General features: G+C 39.1%; 1 protein-coding gene across 1 annotated transcript; it reads right to left on the bottom strand.

Moving 5' to 3' along the window:
• Window positions 1–14: 14 nt before the first annotated feature.
• On the bottom strand, window positions 15–21,162 carry nup188 (nucleoporin 188). Its single transcript, XM_074689857.1, is given in 43 exon segments — window positions 15–625; window positions 1,470–1,599; window positions 3,222–3,295; window positions 3,380–3,511; window positions 3,597–3,812; window positions 3,899–3,973; window positions 4,059–4,196; window positions 5,575–5,727; window positions 5,809–5,901; window positions 5,990–6,190; window positions 6,270–6,451; window positions 6,530–6,675; window positions 6,749–6,834; window positions 6,908–6,985; window positions 9,006–9,201; window positions 9,283–9,350; window positions 9,441–9,510; window positions 9,598–9,767; window positions 9,848–10,054; window positions 10,140–10,380; window positions 10,479–10,604; window positions 12,590–12,656; window positions 12,761–12,881; window positions 12,975–13,089; window positions 13,178–13,254; window positions 13,340–13,427; window positions 13,536–13,662; window positions 14,844–15,002; window positions 15,107–15,233; window positions 15,313–15,432; window positions 15,511–15,603; window positions 15,685–15,765; window positions 15,856–16,056; window positions 16,147–16,261; window positions 17,834–18,045; window positions 18,135–18,254; window positions 18,343–18,435; window positions 18,543–18,587; window positions 18,742–18,822; window positions 18,909–18,993; window positions 19,085–19,158; window positions 19,334–19,388; window positions 21,122–21,162. Coding segments are annotated over 43 exon segments (5,259 nt in total). The 3' UTR covers window positions 15–445.
• Between the last annotated feature and the right edge of the window lie 142 nt (window positions 21,163–21,304).

The following is a 21,304-nucleotide window of genomic DNA, read 5'->3' on the forward strand; positions in this document are numbered from 1 at the left end:
ATCTTGCTTCAAAATGTTTACAAGGATGAGCAGAGATAAGAAAATAGCAAAGTTCAGACAGGTTAGTGAAAATGAAGAGGACAGGAAAGAGAATTAGGTTTCTACAGAGGGTTACATTAAAACGTTTCTTTCGTAAGAAGCACTTGAAATGATCTGGTCGTTGGAAACGTAACAAAGCGACCTATAAAACTAGGCCTTTCAACCACCGTCAGCCTGATCCCGTCATGTTTGGCCTCTCAGAGTTAACACTTTGGTTGTTGGAACTTCAGATTTGGCGAATGAGACGTTAAAAAAAAAAAGATGGCACCAAACGTATAAACACACTCATCACTTCAGGTCAAAAACTGCCAAACTACAGAAACGACAGATTCTCCTCCTGCTCCGTTACACCTGGAGGTATAAAAAGGTTTGGTTTGTGTTTTCTGCTTTTAAAGAGACAGCACATCTATCTCTGCACCAGGCGGACAAACGCCTGAACCAGCTGGATGAACGGCTCCTGACCTTCGTGGCTCGCCTTGGAGCCCGGCGTTGGCGGTTTGGACTGCGTGGAGGGGAGGATGCCGCTAGCCGGGGACGATGGAGAGCCCCGACGGAAGTGTCGGGAAAGACTGGAGAGGAGAGTGCTCTGGAGGAGAAGAGGGAGAAAAAAAAACAGCTCAGTTGTCTCCTCTGGGCCTCCATACATGCGTGTCAGTGTCTGTATCTGCCTTTAACCCCCTCCTCTGCCTGGATGTTGAGGTTTTGGTTGTGTCAGGACGTTTCTTGGCGACTGTGTGTGTTTATTAGCGAGTGTAAAAAGCTATCCTGAGCAGCGAAACAAAACACCAAACAGGTAAAGCTTTTTCCTAAACGAGGGTGAAGCTTGGCTCGACTTTCAGGAACTTGGGGAGAAGCACGGGAGTTAGCTTCCTGCTAACCAGATATGTTTCAAATACCCATAATTAGCTTGTGCTGACATGCTAAGTCAGGTGCACGGCTCTTAAGTCTCTGATGTGGAATCATGATGCTACAGGTGGTTGCTGGGCTACTGAGTGTGTTTATGTAGCTTCAGTTGGAGGCTGAGGGTGTGTGCTGCCGCTGGCACTGAGCCAAGGAGAAGGAGCCCTAGTAACAAAAACTCCTGCAGACAATACCTTTAATACTTTAATCATAAAACTGAATACTTAAACTCTAAATCAAATTTAAATTAATTAAAATAACTTTAAATTCTGTTCATTCTGTTTGGTAACTCTCTAAAAATTACTTACAGGAGCTTTAATCATGACTTGTTTGTAATTAAGTGGAGAGATTTTCCAGGATTTCAGGATTGAATCGCAAACAAATATTTCTGCATTAAAAAAAACATTTCACCAATAAATACCAGTTGTTGGTGGAATAAATTAATTACTTTTAATTTCTAAATTTTTATTTTGACATTTAAAAACCTGTTATTTTTTAAAAATGAGTTGATGATTTTTTTAACGACTCACCAGTTCAGAGCTGAGCTCCTGTTTGAGCCTCTGTTTGTCTCGCGGGACGATGGAGGGATCTTTGAGGCAGCGAACGGCCTGAGAGATCAGCACGTAGAAACAGTTCTCCATGGTGAACATCAGCAGGGACCTGAGAGTGAATAAACAAGTTAAAGACGAGGGTTAATAATAGCTCTACATGATTTACAGCTGAAATAAATCTGTATTCATCTCACACGTTTGTTTTTGAAAACTCTTATTTCAGCCTGTGTCTGGAAACTTTCTTTAGGCTACTGTCTCTTTAAAGCTCCCCACCCCAAAACCCCCTTCCCTCTGATTGGCCAGCCTTCTGAAGGTACAGAATCAGCTATGGGCAGACCTCGGTGTTTGAGGCCAACGCCTCTAATGAGTCATAAACTAGGTATGAGATCCTTATGTGATGACATCATCAGCTAGTTTTCAAATGTACCCTTTTCAGCTTTTTTACAAGCAGATTCAAGGATTTCTACAAAAAATGTCAGTTTTAAAAACTTGCACGTTTATTTTGCTCACCAGCATTGTTATTTTATATCTATGTTTAAAATATAGGAAAGCAGAATACCCCATCTTTTAGTTTCCTTTAAAGAGGGGGTATTTTGAGCAAAAACAGAAGAGAAACAATGCATAAAGACTTTGGAAAAACTGCTTTTATGTCAAAAGAATGATAAATAGCATTTTTTTTTCTTGTGTATGAGTTTAGCTTAGCTTAGCATTCAGGCTGTAAGGATCTTTCAGTTAGCTAGATTTATATTTGGGTTTTAAAGAAACAAGAAAGTAAATTTATCGACAGGTTTAGACATTGTCTTGAAGTCTAACTTTTACAATGTCCATTTGATGTCTAAGTTTTTTATTTTTAATGAATTTGCCAATATTTTGAAAATTAAAGTTTTTGAAAATATACAATTTTTTGAAATTTTAAAAAATTACAAAAAAAAAAAAAAAAAAAAAGATTTTGAAATCTAAAAAGTTTGCAAAAATCGTGAAATTTTAAACAGTTTGCAAAAATTTTTTAAATAAAAAAAATGCAAAATTTTTGCCAAAAAATTGAACATTTCAGCATTCCAAAAAGTGGCAAAAATTTCCCCATATTAAGCAACTTTTAAAAATTTGCAAATTTTTAACAAAAAAAATAAATAAATTATTCTAAACAGTTTGCAAAAATTTCTGAAAAGAAAAAATGTGCAAAAAAATCGCAAAAGATTTGAAAATTTTTCGTATTTAAAAAAAATGGCAAAAGACTCCCCAAATTTTGCAACTTTTTGAAAATTTGCAACATTTTCAGCAATTATAAATAAAAAAATTAAAAACTGAAATTTAAAAGTTTGCAAAATTCCCTGAATTTTAGAAAATGTGCAAAAATTTTCCTCAACTTTGCAACTTTCAAAAATTTGCAAAAATTTTCAACAATTAAAATTAAAAAATAAAAATTATGAAATTTTAATGTTTGCAAAGGTTTTGAGATTTAAAAAAATGTGCAAAAATTTGCACAAAAAGTGCAAAATAGTTCAAATTCTAGCATTTCAAATAGTGACAAAAATGTCCCAAAAGTTGCAACTTTTTGAAAATTTGCAAAAAAATTTCAATTAATTTTTTTTTAATGAAAATTGTGAAATTTTAAATAGAGACAGATTAGGAGGTGTAACTTTTATGTTTTTCCAGTGATCTAGAAAAACAAACTTTTTCATCAAGGATCATGTGACCAAAGTATAAAAAAAGAAAATGAGATGAACTCACTTCAGAGCCTGGATCTCCTCTGATGAAGCCAGAGACACGATGCTCAGAGAAACTGGTTCTTTCTTCTTCTCCATCTTAAAAAAAAACCATAAACAATCCGTTATTTCCTGCTCCTTTCGCTGCAGCTGGGTTTCTCGATGATCGAGTCAAACGTCTACCTCGCTCAACATGCTCAGAGCCACGTTGATGGTGGCCAGCAGGGTCCCAAACGACGGCGCCACATCAGGGTCGAAGGCCGGGGTGGTGAAGCTGAGCACAAACAGGGTCCTGTACTCTGCCAGGTCCATGCTCTGATGAAAACAAAGATCTGCGTTAACACTTTTCTTTAATTACGGTAAAAACTGGTTTCATGAAGAGCTGGATCAGCGGACTGACCTGGTCCAGGAGGATCTGGCAGCAGTCTGGAGTGAAGTGCTGCAGCGTTGCCAGAGTCTTACTGAGGATCTTGAGGAGGCTGCACTGCACGGCGAGCAGAGCTTTCTGCTCCGCCTCCTCCCTCTCCTCTCCTCCTGCTGCTTCTTTAGACGGGGTCTGAGGGGGGCGCTGCGTCCTGGGGAGGTGGCCTGGAGGTAACGCTTCTCCGTTTTTAGCCTGAGGAGGGAACAGAAGCAGGAGGTTGGTCTGAGGAAAAGGGCTTACAGATGCAGTGATCGCTCACATGAACATTAGCTCCTGACCTGGAGGTAGTGATGCAGCATCTTCTTGCTGTGCAGCAGATACGTGCAGGTCTGACACAGGTAGCACAGGTTCACCTGTTCAGAAGAGACAGAAACAGGATAAGAAACTCCCTGATCAGCTGAGTTGTGTAATCGAAGGAGAAGTGAAGCGCTCTCTTGCCTGGATGTCTCGGAGCAGCTTGGGGAGGTGAAACTGCCACTCCTTACAGAAGCTGGAGAGCTGCAGCAGGAAGCCGACCGTGTGATCGGCCTCGTCCAGACACGCCAGGCTCTGAACCGTCCGCACTGCGTTCAGACACTGAAAACAAAAAGTTAAACATCATTAGGGTCAATTTTATCGTTTCAGGTTTTTGTTTTGTTCCACCTCAGGGGAATTTAGTTAGAAATAAAGAGGGAAACACAATTTTTGACATTTATTAGTTGTTTAACGCAAGCTAAGTTAAAAAAGTCCAAATTTATCTCAGATCGACCTCTGAAAGAATTAAAAACAATGAAAAAGTAAAGCCTGGTTCACACATCTGTGTCAAACTGATGTTCCTAACACCTAACTACACCCTCAAACCCAGGAGTCAGCAACTTTTAATTACAAAGGAGTCATTTTTCCTCAGCTCACCTGGATTAAAGTTTATCCAGAGCCACAAAATCTACTTTATCTTCACAATGAAGGCTATTAGGTGCATAAAACTCAAAACATAGTTCAAATCAAATAAATAATTATCTAAAACATTTTTTTAAGAAATTAAACATATGATGTCTAAGTTTCTAATTTTAATGAATTTGCCAACATTTTGAAATTTAAAAATATTGAAAATATTTAAGTTTTTAAAATTTCAAAAAACTACAAAAAAAATATACAAAAGCGTTCAATATTTTAAAAAGTTTGCAAAGATTGTGACATTTTAAACAGTTTGCAAAAATTTATGAAACTTAAAAATTTGTGAAAAATATTTGAATATTTTCAGCAAAAATGTCCCCAAATTTTGCTACTTTTTGAATGTTTGCAAAAAATTTCAACAATTAAATTTAAAAAAAGTTGTGAAATTTTAAAGTTTGCTAAAATCTTGAAGTTTAAAAAAATTGAAAAATAGGCAAAATATTTGAGAATTTTGGGCATGTCAAAAAGAGGCAAATTTCCCCAAATTTTGCGTTTTTTGGAAAAGTTGCAGAATTTTTCAACAGTCATAATGAAAATATTTAACCAAGTTCTGCAACTTTTTGAATATTTGCAAAAATTTTCCACTGTTAAAATTAAAAAATGAAAATTGAGAAATTTTGCAACAAATTGCAAAACTTTTTGAAATAAAAAAAATGTGCAAAAAATTTACAAAAATCTTTGTAAATTTTCAGCATTTAAAAAAGTAGCAAAAATGTCCCCAAATTTTTGCATTTTTTTTAAATTTATATAAAAAAAGAAATGTATTTTGTTTCTTAAAATTTGAAAATTTTAGAAATTATTCTTGAATTTGAAAATTTAAATCAATGATTTTACTCAACTCATAATTTTTGGTTGTTTGCTAATGTCTAATCACATATCTAGCATGTTTATCAGGCTGGCATGTTGGCAGTTAAATAAATCCATTTATACGAATATCTTTATTTTCTTCCAGATTAATCTTTTTGTAAATGGAGTTATCTTACCATAGCTGTAAGAATATAAAATAAAACTCCTTTGTTACCTGCAGAATCCGCTCCTGATGGACCCCCACAAAGTCCAGAGCCTCGTTGATGAAGTTGTATCTCAGAGTTTTGAGCAGACTCTCCATCAGAGACATGCAGAGGCGGTAAACTCCGGGCCAGCACGCCGAGTCCTGAGACTTTCGGGAGAAACCCTGCGCACAAAAACATTAATGTTTCGTTTTATTCTCAGTGCTGCGCTTTAAAACCTCATCCAGCATTTCTTCTTTAATCACCTGTGATGCTCCGTTAGCGGACACCTCGTAGACGCTCAGCAGAGGGAGGCAGATGGTCTGGATGACTCCTGCTCCTGCAACAGCTGCTGCCCCCTGGAGGAGGAAACAACAACAACCTCAGCGTTTAAAATCTACAGCAGTAAAAAAAAAAAAAACAGCTGTTTTTCTCTCAGGTGTCGACCTGCGGCGTGCGGGCCAGCGTCAGCAGCAGGTGCAGCGCAGCTTCTGTGAAGTACAGGTTGTGTTTGGATCGCAGGCTGAGCTCCACAGCGCTGAGCACGGAGGGGAGGACCGGGACCTTTCTCATCACAGAGACCCAGTGCTCGCCGTCCTCGTCGGTGCGACACAGCTCCTTCGCCAAGTGCAGAGCGAGCACGCACACCTGAGGAAGGAGGAAACGACAAACGTGAGGGTTTCAGACTCAGATAAACTTCTGTGTGAGTCATTTCCTCTGGGCTCACCCCGTCTCTCTGGTCCTTCTGCTGGCCGCGTGGAGAATCCGTCTCCATGCTGTCCTCGTCCTCCGCCTGCGTCTCCCCCGCCTGGTTCATGTGTCGCGTGTTGTCGATGAGCGCCACCGCTTCGTCCTTCACCGTCTCACACACAGACAGCAGCAGCTGGGGCAGCTGGGAAATATCCCCACCTGAGCGGACGATGACAGAGTTTAAGCTGCGAACACCACAGAAGAAGAATCAAACACCGAACCCAAACCGCGTCTCACCGTTGAGTCCCTGGATCTGCAGCACAGAGATGAGCGCGGAGAAGATCTTGGCCTTGGTCCGCTCCATCAGCTGCTGGTCGGCCTGCAGGACGCTCTCCAGGATCAGGGAGAGCGGCGACAGGATGTCGGGGGCTGACGCCACCACGCTGGAGACAGGAAGAGGATTCCAGGTGAAGAAATGTTCGACTCAAACGAGCGCTGTGATGAAGCGTTACTCACCTTTTCCACTGTTTGAGCAGGATGAGCAGCAGGGTGGCCATCATGGAGCCCAGGCGGAGGCAGGGCCCGGACGTCGGCGTGGTGAGCTGGAAACAGAGACGCTGAAGTCAAACAGCTGAAAATAAAAGAAGCTGAAAAACGTCGCGCTGAGAGACTCACCGTAGCTTTGGTCCCGTCCAGGACGTCCATGAAGAGCTTCAGTTTGGTGGAGTCCTCTGTGAGCTGCATCACATCGGCCTGGAAACAAAAACACCAGGAAGTCAGAGTCAGTTTGACGTCTTATGAAAACAAAACTACAAAAAATATTCATCAGAGCTCAGGCCTGTGGTGAAAAAAAAGGCAGATTTTGGATTTCCTTTCTCAAAATTTAAACATTTTCACCAGAATTCTGAATCTAAAGTCTCTGAGATGTCGTGTAAACGCCATGTTCCTTTTTTTTTATTAACAGTTTTACACTTGAAAATTTCTAACCTACCAGACGGAAACGCGCAGACAAGAAGGCGGGGGAACAGGATCTCTTAGTGGTTGCTCAAAATTTATTGCATTATAGTCATAACTCTGACTTAAATCTTAGAATTTTTCAAATAAAATGTCAGGTTGTTTTTTTTTCCTCCTGTAGGTTTATTGGCAGGATTTTTCTTTAGTGGCTCTGATCCAGATCTGCACCCAATAACAAACAAGCGAACGAATAAAAACTCAGACGTTGTGATAAAAAGAGGCTTCTTTGATTTCTGAGATGAGAAAAACATACGTTTTCATCTTTTAACCAACTTTCTGTTAAATGTTGAGGCACTTCAGTTTGGAAGCAGAGATTTCTTGGGGTAGGAGAAAAAAGTAGGTGTATAGAAATATCAGGACTTTTTGCTTAATGATTTTAAATCAGGATTTTTTTTATCTTTTTTTTTTTTTTTTTTTAATCTAAATCCTTTATTTTAGTTTTTGTTTAAGCTGGGTTGGCAAATCAATCAATCAATCAATCAATCAATCAATCTTTATTTATATAGCGCCAAATCATAACAAATGTTATTTCAAGACACTTTATAAAAACATTTACAGGTCTAGACCCGTAAATGTTACTAAAATTTTATTAGCAGAAACCCAACATCAAGACAAGATAAGGAGTCTTATCTTATCTTAATCCACCATGAGTACAGAGCTTTGCAGCATTTAGTTACAATGGCAAAAAAGTTAAGGTATGAGATCCCTGTGCATTTTGGGGGAAAATATGGCTCCTGATGTAGTCTGTAGACATCATCATCATTGAAATTTCAAAGGGTTGAATTGGCGCCCCAAAAATCATAAAATAATCAAATCGTATCGGAAAGCGTATCAAACCAGCCTTGCTGACATCTCTCTTTGTTTCACATTTTTGATAATTGAGTATAAGTAAGGATTAAACAACGAGGAAGCGTGCATTAGACCGTTCTAAGGCACGACGCGGAGTGGGAACACCAGGACGCGCAGCGGAGTGGTGTTACTCCGCGGAGTCTGCTGTCCGGTCTCTGGGGCTCTTTCTAATTGTCTGTTGTCATCCTCAGTGAGAATGAATGTCGTAATCATCCAGATAAATATCAAACATGTTTGAAAATTATCGGGGCGGCTCCGACGAGTCAGTGAGACGATCGTGGGGCTAAAGATTCATCTGTCAACCGCTCACACTCGAAGATAATCTTGCCCGAACGTCGGGGTGGATTTTAGTCCCCGACCAGATTTCTTCCCGGTTGTCGGGAGGACCGAATCTGGGTTAAATCGGGCGAGAATCCTGTAGTGTGAGCCAGGCTTTACAGAGACGGGGCCCAGTAGGAGCGCAGGCTGCCCTCACATGCGTTGAAATGTGTGTGACATGTTGCTATGGTAACGCGCACAGCGGAGTGATACAACGTTGATTTAACTTGCCGAACTAACTTTTCAACTGGCGTGCATTAGACCAATCTAAGGCACGCCAGTTGACATTGGAATTCTCACTGACCATGGTATAAATTAAAATTATACAATGTTATTCAGTGAACTTTAGAAAAGTTACCTGTATGAAGACATTATTCTAGTTTCAACCAATTTTCTTGTTCCATTGGCAGATTTTTTTGACTTGTTACAAACAATTCAGACCTCATTTTTGTCTTTAAATAATTCGAAATGAGAGATTTTTCTGGACTGGTCAGCTAAATGTTGCTCATATCGAGTGTAATAAGAGAATTTTTACTTAAAACGAGACAAAAACACTTGAAGATTCAGTAAAGCTGTGTTCGCTCTGACTCACGTGACTGGTGGAGAGGATGAGCAGCATCCTCCAGGCGGAGATCAACATCTGAGTCTCTGGGAAGTAGCAGATCCCTTCCTCCTCCATCTCCGCCACGTGGCACACCAGAGACTTCACGTACTGGGACCAGTACTCGTATCGCCGGGCGTTGGAAAACTTCTGGAGGTCGTCTTTAAGAGACTGCTCCAGGGAACCGCTGCAACAACAAAAACACACATTAGTTAAATAAAAGCTGAGGGTGAAAAAAAGATCGCTTTGATTACGATTTAAGGTTTACCTGACGACGTAGTAGATCTCAAGGCCGATGATTTTCATGACGAACGCACACGTCTCCAAAACACAAGGCTGGAAAACACAAGGATTCTCTTTAACTGAAAAATCTGAGGTCAAATAAAGTTTGTGATCTTTACAGCAGAGTTAAAATAAGAGTAATACCTCTGTGGTGTCTGAAGGTGGCGTCAGAGTCCCAAAGAGAGGCGTCGTTAGATTTTCCCAAAACCTGTCTCTGTGTTCAAAGAACAAAGATTCATTAAACATTTTTATTTTTGAGATAATTTTCCAGATCACTCAGTCAGTTTTTGTCTGAGCATACTTCTTCCGTAGGACAGAGATGGCGCTGTCTCTGCGATCCTGCCACAGAGCGAGCAGGAAGGCGAGGGCGGCTCGGTGCAGCAGCGGGGGACACCAGTACTTCCCCTGCTGTTTGGAGTCGATCAGGTCCAGGACCACGTGGAGACAGCTCCACTCCCCGAGCAGGAACTCCTGCACAGGAAAACCAGAAGGATTAAACCAGGAAACAGCGACGTGGAGTTATTTCTTTAACACACCACGCAGTCTGTGACCTTTGACCCCTCAGATCCATCTTTGACCTCCAGGTTGAGGAAAAGCTCGATGAGTCCGGGTTGTGTCTCCACCGCCACGGTCAGGAACTCCAGGATCATCACCTTGATCCGCATGTCTTCGGTTTTACTCTGAAGTCGAGTGAGGAACGCGTCACGGATGGCCGCCGCGTCGCTGCCGAGGCAGGCGTACACGGACATGGGAGCCACCTGCAGGAGAAGCACACGTTAAAAACACGACGTGAGGAAACAAATCGCGATGAGAAATAAACAATGATACGGAGGAGCTCCTCACGGTGGCGAGCCGCTTCAGCAGCTGGATGGCCAGACGAGGCAGCGCCGGGTCGTGTTTGTGGTAGATGTATTTCGCCAACACGACGATGAGGTTGTTGCCGTGACCACCGTGTTGCGTCAGCGCCTGCTCCAGAGGAGACACGACATCAGACGGCGGCTTCAGGCGGATGACGTTGTTGGTGACGGAGAAGGCCAGTTTGACGGTCTGGATCAGGATCTGACCGGGACCCTCGGAGCCACAGCTGGTCAGCATCAGAGAGGGAAGACGGTGTCAGCACATGAATTAAAACACGAGTTTAAATAAAATTAATTCTCTTTGTATGATTGCGTGTTCGTTTACCTGCTGGGCTGAGCAGCAAGGACCACGTCTATGGTGTCCACGCCGACCCCCATGATGTTGACCACGGCCTGTCCGGCCTCGGTGTTTGCCAGGCTGTAGATGCAGAGAGACTGCAGGGTGGGAGTGCTGCAGAGAGACAGAGAGGAGAGGATTTATATAAAGAGCAGTGGTATGTTTAATCTGATATTATTGTTTATTAATGATTTTGTACTCATTGTTAATAAATAAATTTATAAAATGTATTAAAAAACTAGCCATATAACAATAAAAATTAATAAATAAAATAAATAAAATAATCAATAACTATATTATTTTTGTGCATTAATGATTTTGTATTATTTGTTAATTTAATAAATATATCTATAAATATATATAAAAACATAACCATGTAAAAATAAAAAATAAATAAAATAAAATAAATAAAATAAATAAATAATCAATAACTATAGTATTATTGTTCATTAATGATTTTGTATTATTTGTTAATTTAATAAATATACCTATAAAATATATATAAAAACATAACCATGTAAAAATAAAAAATAAATAAAATTATCAACAACAATTATATTATTGTTTATTAATGATTTTGTATTATTTGTTAATTTAATACATTCATCTTTAAACTATATATAAAAACGTATTCCATGTAAAAATAAAAAAATATTAAATTATTAAAATAATCAATAACTATTTAATTATTGTTTATTATAATACAAAAATTGTTTTTAAAGTAATATTTTCAAAATGTGTAGTATGCTGTGTATTATTGTTATTAAGAGTAGTTTTTCAGTATTATTGTTATTTTTAATATCAGTTCGATTATAAGTTGTAACATTTTTCTTCTAATTGTATTATTTAAATTAGTACTGTGGGTATTATATATATTATCTGTATAAGTAGTATTTTTTTTATCATAACTATTACTGTCATTATCATAAACTTCAAGCCTTAGAGACTTTTAATGAAATTATCTTTAATTTCCTTAAATAAAATCAGAGAAAGGAACAAAGTCCTGCAGAACAAGACCCCTGGTTTGAACAATAATATGAAAAATCAATAGGAATATCTTCACTTCTATAAATCTCACACTAAATAAAGTGAAGAACTGTAAAGAAATACAAAGTTTTGGCTCAACTACTGAAATATTATACTTGTGGATCGCACTTTTTAAATGCACTTTAAAACTTTCTTTTTATTATAAATTGCAGCCTTTGCGATTTGAAAATTGCATTTTATATTATTGCAATGTCGATATAAATCTTATATATATATATATATATATATATATATATATATATATATATATATATGGGCTGCCAAAATTAAAGCATTGATCACATTAATCCCATCATCATGATTAATCTGATTAAAGATTTTCACTTATCTGCTGCAGAATGACTCAAAATCTCTGAAATATCTCATTTTGGGCAGTTTAAGTAGATTTTAGTACAAAAAAATAAAAAGAATAGTCAATCAGCACAAAGTTAAATGCACACTTTGCAGGAAGGAGTTATGTTTTCTGCTTTAGGACCTTCAACAAGTCTTCTTTGAACAAATTGACACGATTGCAAAGTGGATTGTATCAAATGCAAGACCTTTTAAAATTGTTGAGGACGTGATTTTTACTAACGTTTTACAAGTCTCCATTCACACGAGTCTGATTCTGTCCGAGGTTTCTGCCAAATAAAGGGACATTTTTCCTTGCCATTGTATCTTACTTTTTGTAAAGTGTCTTGAGATAATGTTTGTTATGATTTGGCGCTATACAAATAAAGATTGATTGACTGATTAAATGAAGTTGCCTCTCAAGACGCACAGTACAAAACTCCATCAAGAGGCACAACGTTTTCTTTTAACTTGATTTGTTAAAGGTGTTTAATGAACACGTTGAGCGCAAAAATACTTCCCCCTTTCTTGAGTCTGTTTGCTCATGAAAAATGCACCATGATTAATATCCACAGCACCCCTGGGATTAATCTGATTCAACATTTTAATCACTTAACAGCCATTTATTTCAGAGCTGTGACACAGTAAGGGTGTTATTTTTAGCTGCGATATGGCTGAATGTGTTATACTTTTTGCAAAAGCTGAGTTTTTTTTTCGTTTACCTGCCCTGATCCTCTCCCTCCGGGCTCAGGTTGAGGATGGCATGGATCAGCTCCAGAATGAGGCAGCCTGCAAAAACACAGACACAGACACAAACACAGAGAGAAGGAGATTTCTTTGAGGTCAGTAAGAAACGATCTACAGTCACCAGTCATGTCTCGCACTGCTCTTACCTATCCTCTCCCTAACGCCGTACGTGTTGTAACGCCACTTGTGGTACGTCGGCAGCATCTCTTTCAACACGAGCAGCACACACGGGATCAGGCCTTTGTTCTGTGTGCTGCCCAGCTGACCCTGAGCCGAACCAACACAGGAAAAACAAGAAAAGGTGGTTAATATCCTAAATTTACGTATAGAGAGAATGATTCATGTAGCTGAAAGTTTTACCTTAACCAGAGTCGTCACAAGACGAAGGAAGGCGATGGTCACCGCGTACTCCCCCCTCGGCTGCTCAATCTGGACCAGCAGGTTGCCGTAGTTACCAGCTTTCATCCCTTCAGCACTAAAAAGGAAAAAGTTTATCTCTTTTTGTTTCATCAAAACAAAAAAAAAAGTCTGGAAAATAAAACGAAAACACTGTTTTTCTTTACCTCACACACTGAGCCAGGCTGGTCAGAGGGTTGGAGGCGAAGGGGAGGAACCCCGTGTGGTGCAGACTGGACCAAACCTGGAGATCAGAATCCAGGATACACAGAGGAGTGTGAGGAGACTTCAAAAACCTTCATTTCTGCTCTATCGTCCAGTTTACCCACCTTCCCCGGCATCCTCGCAGCCAGAACAGAGAGACAGTTCACACAGGAGGCGATCACGTCCACAGGAGGATTAATGACCGAGGTTAACCTGACGAACACACAAACACACTCATAAGAAGACGGTTTCTGTTGCTTCAGCTCCTCACAGAAAGTGAAACTTCATCTCTTTAGAAACGGTCTCTGTGAAGCTGCTCACCTCTGCAGCAACATGTAGATTCGAGACGTGAGGGGCAGCAGACAGTCGGACACAGTCCAGTCTGTGCTGATGATCTTATGGACCAGATCCAGGATGGGCTTCACACGCGCACAGTGGGCTAACACATCTAGGACAGGAGCATACAAGACAAGTGTTAATTAAGATAAAAAACACTGAAATTAGCTTTAAAATAAGGATGCATGATATTGGATTTTTGCCAACATCTGACGGTGCTCTTCCTGAGAAAATTATAACACAGCACGCTCAAATTTAACTTAAAACAGGAACCAAATATGAGACAACTCAATCTGCACTTTGCAAACAAAATCACAAAAAAATGCAAAAAATATCTGCAGCTCCAGTTTAATATTTTATTGGTTTATTATAACGACAGAATTTGGTATGTTGGCCAATATCTAATATTTTATTTTTAAGCCAAAACTGTTAACATGCCGATAACATCATACATTTCCATTTTAAAAGTCATGAAAGATTTAAGTTTTTTAAAAAACGGATTATCTAGACTAATAAAAACCTTTATTTAAAATGACAGCTTAGATTCATAAAGTGATGTCAACAGTTTAGATCAGGGGTCTATAACCTGAAATTTGAAAATAGTAAAAAATTATAATTTTTTTATTATGCTGAATTTTTTTGCAAATTTTTCAGAAGTTACAAAAGTTTTGAAATTTTTTAAATATTTTGCAAATTAAATTATTTTTTACTTTTTTTAAATTTTCAAAAATGTTTGCAATGTATTATTTTTTTTTTTTTAATTTCTGTCAATTTTCAAAACTCCAAAACATTTTATTTATTTTTTATTTTTATTACAATATCTTCTTTTTATTTCAAAAACTTTTTAATATTTGCAAAAAAAAAAAAGTTTAAATCTTTTGAAGTATTTGCAATTTTTTTGAAACTAAAAAAAAAATCAAAACTCACAATCTCAATTTTATAAATTTAAAAAACTTCTTTTTAGTTAATTATTCACTAGATTTTATCTATGAGTAAAATTTAATACACTCTTTCTTTATTGTGAAGATAAAGTAGATTTTGTGGCTCTGTAATGACTTAAATCCAGATGAGCTGAGGAAAAACGTCTCCTATGAAAGTAAGAGTCGAGATAGAGATTAAGTAGACAGGATGTTAGAATGTATAAATGTACGTTGCTTGCTTTGTCTTTCATGAAATTTGTATAATTGTATAACTCTGAGTCAGTGTCAGACCAACACCCAACACCAGGATCAAACTGGTGCATCCTTAGTCTACAATCCTCTTATGAGACTGAATGAGTGACCAGTCGTTTACCTGCAGTTGAAACAACGTGAAGAAGCATCTCCACCTCGCAGGTAAACAGCGTCCAGGAGCTGTAGGAGAAATCCCAGCGAACCATGTAGCCCTGCTCGCCTCCGATCATCACCTGACCGAGAACTCCCTGAGGCATCCACAGGTTCGTCTGACCTGCGCCTGATGGTGGAGAAAACACGTCAGAGCGGAGAAAAATATTCATCAAAATCCACCAAATCACCTGAGAGCTGCAGGAGCTGCTACGTTAAAATCAGGAAACTCACCGAGAGGGTAGAGGAGTTTGGGCGTCTGTCTCCTCCACAGCGTCTCGTCGTCCTTCGAGATGATGTCGTTGGGTTTGTGTTTGTAAACTTGGGTGTAAAAGGACATCTTGTCCAGGAAGTTGTAAACCTTTCACAAAGAGTTCAAAGACTTAATTATACAATTCACAGGACTCAGAGTTTAGTTTCAAAGCATCAGTGACATCTACCTTTTTAACAGTCGACTTGTTCGACAAAAGAGCCGTGAGGAGCTGTAGAAGTGGTCCGATCTTATGAGGGAACATCCCGACTGCACTGTCCAGGATCATCCCTAATCCCATGTTGGGTTTCTGGATTAAAAATAAAACAGGAGTGATATCAACAGCTGCCTCTTTACTCTCTGTAAGTTTACTTGAGAGTCTTCTCACCATTTCCCAGAAGACCTCAGCCAGGCTGGGAGCAGAGAGGACTTCACAGGCCGCGTCGATCAGGTGGGAGCACTGAGTCGCCACGCCGTCAGTCTGTCACAGAGCGGTTTAGAAAGTTATAAAAACACATTTTTGTTTAAAAATTAGTGGTGAATGTGGAGAAAATGTATTTACCTGTAAGCTTTCCTCCTCAAAAGAAGTGATGACGAATGAGAGGAGGCCGTAGATGCACATCTTAGCCGTGCTGGCCGTGCACTGGAGACAAAAGGATTCAAGCTTAGAGCAGCTGGTTTTTACCAAACTGTGTGTTTCTAGTGATCAGTGTGAGCATCTCTGCTCTCTTACATTGTTCCCAGAGGCTCCCAGGCCTTTCAGCATGGTGGAAATGTAGCCGAACACTCCCAGCTGCAGGGCGCTGTTGCCTATCCTCCTGATCACCGGGCTGGACTCGTCTGGCCTCAGAGTGTGTCTCAGCAGGACCCACGCCAGCAGCACCGGACCGTGATGAGGGATGTCACTGAACGTGAGGAGCAGCTGATCCATCTCCTGGAAAACAAAGAGAAGAAAAGTGTTTTAAAATAAAAGTACAGCTCAGTTTTTGAATGAAAGGATGTTAAAGTGGGAGTGGGAACTCACCTTGATGACTTCAGGAGCGCTGGAGAACTGGTGCTGCTCTGTGCAGTCCTCCAGGGCGCATTTATGCAGGAAGTCTATGTCCATTCCTTCAACCAGGATGAGAGAGCTCAAATAACTGCAGGATGGAAAAACAGACAAAGAATAAGACTTGGATCATCCTCTGGGCCTCTATACACGTGTGTCAGTGTCTGTGTCAGCCTCAAACCCTCTCCTCAGCCTGGATGTTGATGCTTGGTTTGCATTGGGATGTTTCTATTCAGAGAGTTAGTATAGTTACATCAGCCAATCACAGCGCGCTCAGTGTGCAAGTGACTTTGGGCGTTGATTAGCGAGTGGAAGAATCTAATCAGAGCAGCTATGCTAGTGGACGTAGCACGAAGGAGGGAAAACAACCAAAGTGAAATGTTAAGCCATACAGATAAAGTTTTTTTCCTAAACAAGGGTAAAGGAACTTGGAGAGCAGCACAGGACAAAGAGCAAGTTAGCTTTCTGCTAACCTGGTATGTGTCAAATACCCATGATTAGCTTGTGCTAACATGCTAAGTCAGGTGCACGGTTCTCAAGTCTCTCCCACATAGAATCGCGATGCTACAGGTGGTTGCCCAGCTAGTAAGTGTGTTCACACAGTCACGGTTTTTGAGGCTGTGGGTGTGTGCTGCTGCTGGCACTGAGCCCAGGAGGAGGAGCCTAGTTTGAATGTTGTGTAACAAAAATTCCTGCAGACCCTACCTTAAAGAAATTAGCATGGTATAATCAATACTCAAGGATTTGAAAAAAAAGATACGGTCTGCAGGAGAGTCTTAAACAAATCCTAGGATTTCTTACAAGAAATTCTGGCTTAAATTTTGTTGTATTTACAGATTAAAACAATAGAATATATTTTTCTTCACACATTACTTATCTGTAAAAAATGTGCAGTTTATTGAAGCGAAAGAAGCAGTAAAACATTTTAAGCTAACAGGTTTTAATTCATGTTTTACTGTTTGTTTTTCTTTACCTTCTTTTACTCCTTTTCGTTAATTTATTAATACTATTATGTGCTATTAATTATGATTTTAACTTTTTAATGGTTCACCTTTTTAAACTCTTTTATCGATCATTTTTAGACCTTTTTAATTGCCTTAACTCTTGCTCATGTTTATTACTGTATTTTTTCATCGCCACTTATTTTTTATTATTTTGTAATTTTATCATCATTGTTTATTTCATCTTTTTATATTTTCTGACCTGATTTCTGCTTTCATCCCTTTTGTTTATTGCGCTTCCTATTCTTGCTGATTTTATGGTTTTTTATGCTTAAAGTACTACAAATTATGGAAGGGACCTTTTCACCCCATATCCTTTTACACTGTCTCTCTCTGTTAGTCTTGATTTAAGCTGTGCTTTTTGTCTTTACTTTATTGTGCTCATTGTTTGTTTGTTTGTGTTTTATTTTGTGCTGAATGCTTGTAAAAGCACTTTGTAAACTATGTTTTTAAAAGTGCTTTTACAAATAATAAAATTATTATTATTATTATTATGTCAGAGTAAGTTTGAGAATCACTGATGTGCTTCATTTTCTTTATGTAACAATATCCTGTTTATAAACTTTGTGTAACCAGTGTTTAAATTAGATTTACAAACCTCAAAGAGACATCATATTTATACCACACAGACCAGGAATGACAGGACAATAAGGCGTTCATACCCGATGCGGTCCACCAGCGCGTCCATGCTCTTGTTGACCAGGTGTCTGTTGGTCTGCCTCAGACCAAAGCCTTGCTCTTTGAACATTTTGGTGAAGCTCAGCAGGTCTGCCGGGCTCATCTCAAAGTAGGCGTAATACAAGAAGATGATCTCCAACAGCAGAGACTGTTCCCTGAGACACTGAAGGAACCACAGTGACACCTGCCTCTCCGTCTGAAAACAAACAAGAAGAGAAATAAAATGTTAAATGTGCATCTAGTAAATTAAACTTTCATGGGTGTCTGAGTGAAAATAAACATCACCATGAGGTTGCCATGAGTCTCCCATGTTGGTGCTTCTGCTTTGAAGAGCTTCTCAAACTGTGCCTGGTAGTTGCTCACCAAATCCTTCTCCAGTTTGTTGACACAGTTACTGTACTCAGCCTGGACGAAACAAATCCAAAGTTAAACATCCTGAGAGAGAAAAACCAGAATAAACTTTTTTATAACTTTGAGCTCTGCTGCTCCTCACTCTGTAGGGATGTCGCTCATCCTGAAAGTATGTCAGCAGGAGCAGAACACATCTGAGCAGACACATGCGCTCGTCATAGTAATAGTCAGCAATCTGAGAATGAATCGACACATAAAGGAAGTTAAAATCAGCAGATTAAATATAGAAATTCAAGTCTTGAGATAAACTGAAAGAAAAAAGAATCTGATCTCTGTGCTGACCTTCAGCAAAAGCGCCTGGCTTTGACGCTCGTCTTTCAGGACAACCTGTGTGTGTGGAGCACTCTGTTAGCTTTCATCTGAATGACTTTCATTGAAATTATCTAGTTTTTCTCTTCTTCATTGAAAACGGAGCCAGTAATCCACTTCTTTTTTTAACCATAACACACAAATTTAAAGAAATCAAAGCAGAGAGAGGCACCTTTAATGAATCTCGTGTTCCTCTGTAGTCCTCCTGTAGGTAGCACTGTAGAAGCTGCACACTCTGCTGCTCATCCAGACCCTAAAACAGCATAAAAAGCGTCATATTATGAGACATTTAGAACCAAATTAAGTTTGTTTCAAACAGCCTTTAAGTTCAACACTTACCAATAGTTTACTGATCCTCAGACCAAAATCCTTCAACGGCTGTGCAACATCTTTGTTCTCCTTCACTTTCCCAGCAGAGGTTGAGCTACACATGTGAGATTGTTTATTACTTTTACATTTTTTAAGAGTAATCAAACAGTTTATCCGCTGTGAGGAGCTAAATTATGTTAGCGCACCTGGGTGGCTTGTAGTAACTGAGTCCTTGGTGCAGTCGGTTCCAATGTCTGTTCAGCTCGGCTTCAATCTGAGCCTGTGCCCAGCAAAGATTACAGAATCAGAATAGGAGACTCAAACACTGGATATTTATTATTATTTAACTGATTTGCAGAGTAAGAGTCAAAGAGAAACTTGTCTTGGGTTAAACCAGCAGATGATAGAGTAAGTTTTTACATGCAACTTGAAGTGTGTTTGAAAAGTAAACATACCGGCTCTCGCAACGCAGATCGTCCCAGCAGTATGGTCCATAGTTCTCGGCAGCTCCTATCAGAAAAAGAATATGTTTATTTAGGCAAAATCAAAGCTGACCAAAATGTATAACTGAGGTTTAATCTAGGGGTTAATACCGTTAAGAACCTCAGGATATGTTGCACATCACGATACTTGAGTCATGAAGCAATATTATCATGATATCACACTATTGTGGTATGGTGTGATATTTGATTGCTTTTGAAATACTTAAAATCAAATGTAGTTTCCAACAAACACTTTACTTAAAAACATAAAGTGCATCAAGTCTGTCACTTTAACTACTGTGACATTAAACTGATAACGCAAAGACATCATTGCGACAAGGTCGGTTGGTGTAACACTAATGTTACTGATAAAAAAATCTGACGTTAAGAAAAAAAAGTTAAACTTGAACCAATCTTCAAACCAACTAACCCAAATATAAAGAGAAAACATTGATGTTTATGCCATCAAAACCCATTACATCAAGTTTAGGACTAAAATATTTTAAATATACTTTGAGATTATGTTTATTATTCAGTCCGTCAGCAACAGCAGAGTAGCTCTTTGTTGTGATCTACCACAGTGGAGGTGCAGATGTCACATTTTACTTCCCACTTGACTAAAATATTAATCTTAACTTTACAAAAATATCGATATCAAGAGTTAAAATATTTATATTGCATTGTCAATATTTTTTTCACACCTCTAGTTTTTACACAGTAGAAGTACTGGGTGTTTTTGTTTTTAGTAGTGTATCTTGTCCATAAGTTGGCCATGATAGGTAAGTTATGAGAGCTCACACTGGAGCTTCCCAATTAAACAAATAAGGATCAGAGATTACATTGATTAAAAAGAGGCCTCTTTTCACAACCAGGTTGGACAACTTTCAAACATCATTAAGCTTACACATAGAGCTGAATGTCACAGATTCATAGAAGTTTATAGTAGTAAACAAATTCAAAAGTTCTTGTAAGATACCCCAGGGGGAGCAGATAAAGAGAAAACAACAAGGGACCCAGGACAGAACCCTGGACAACATATGAGAGGTCATCTACCGATGAGACATAATTAAAAACATGGACAAAGAAAGTTTTCTCAGAATAATATGAAGAAAACGATTTCAAGGCTGCTCCTGTACCAACAACACTGTGCTACACAGCATAAAAAGCTGCTCGCCTGCATCAATCATATCAATAAGTGACTCTTTATGTGATATTGCCTGCCCCTTCATGTTGGTTGAATCCTGATTTTTAGAGGACAATCACTCAGTGATTTCTGTAAGTGGTGGTTCGTGAGTCCTTTCTACAGTGTGAAATACAGGGAAAAACCTTTTCAATTCAACCCTCAGTCGAGCTTGTGTATCAACCCATTGTCCTCCCCGCGTTCAAACACTCGCTATATGTCTTTGACACGGCTAACCGGGCAATTCAGGCGACTTATGAAGCACTGCTATGGGACAAAATTAGCGCTGGATCCTCGTCAAGCCAGTCAAACAACCACTTATAGTTCATAATTTATCATGCTGTTGTTGACATGCGGCTGACACACCGTGCTGCTAAAAGCCATTCAAATGTTTAACTGCTAGCACTTGCTAAGCTAAGGTAGCGTGGTGCTAAAAGCTTTGTCGACGAACCGCCAAACATGAACGTTACAACTGACATGACTTTATTAAAGTATCGTACAGCGGCTTAATAACTTGTTCGTACTTTCTTTACTAACTAGATATAGAAAACGTTAGCCAAAGTTTGCTACTATGTGCCTACCTGACACTCATCTCCGATTCCGCCATCTTCGTTCCTTACATTTGATTGGTTGACGTGCTGCTGCGTCATTAACGTCATAGGGACGTTCTTCTTCGTTGGTGTGCGGCGTCTCAGAAAGAAACTGCCACCCCACGGAGAAAAAAAATAGACCCCTTTACTTTTTGTAGACTCTATTTTTTTAAA

This window comes from Halichoeres trimaculatus, unplaced genomic scaffold (assembly GCF_033239565.1).
Source record: "Halichoeres trimaculatus isolate MK-OKI-2021-1 unplaced genomic scaffold, fHalTri1.1 fHalTri1_scaffold_16, whole genome shotgun sequence".
NCBI lineage: Eukaryota > Metazoa > Chordata > Actinopteri > Labriformes > Labridae > Halichoeres > Halichoeres trimaculatus.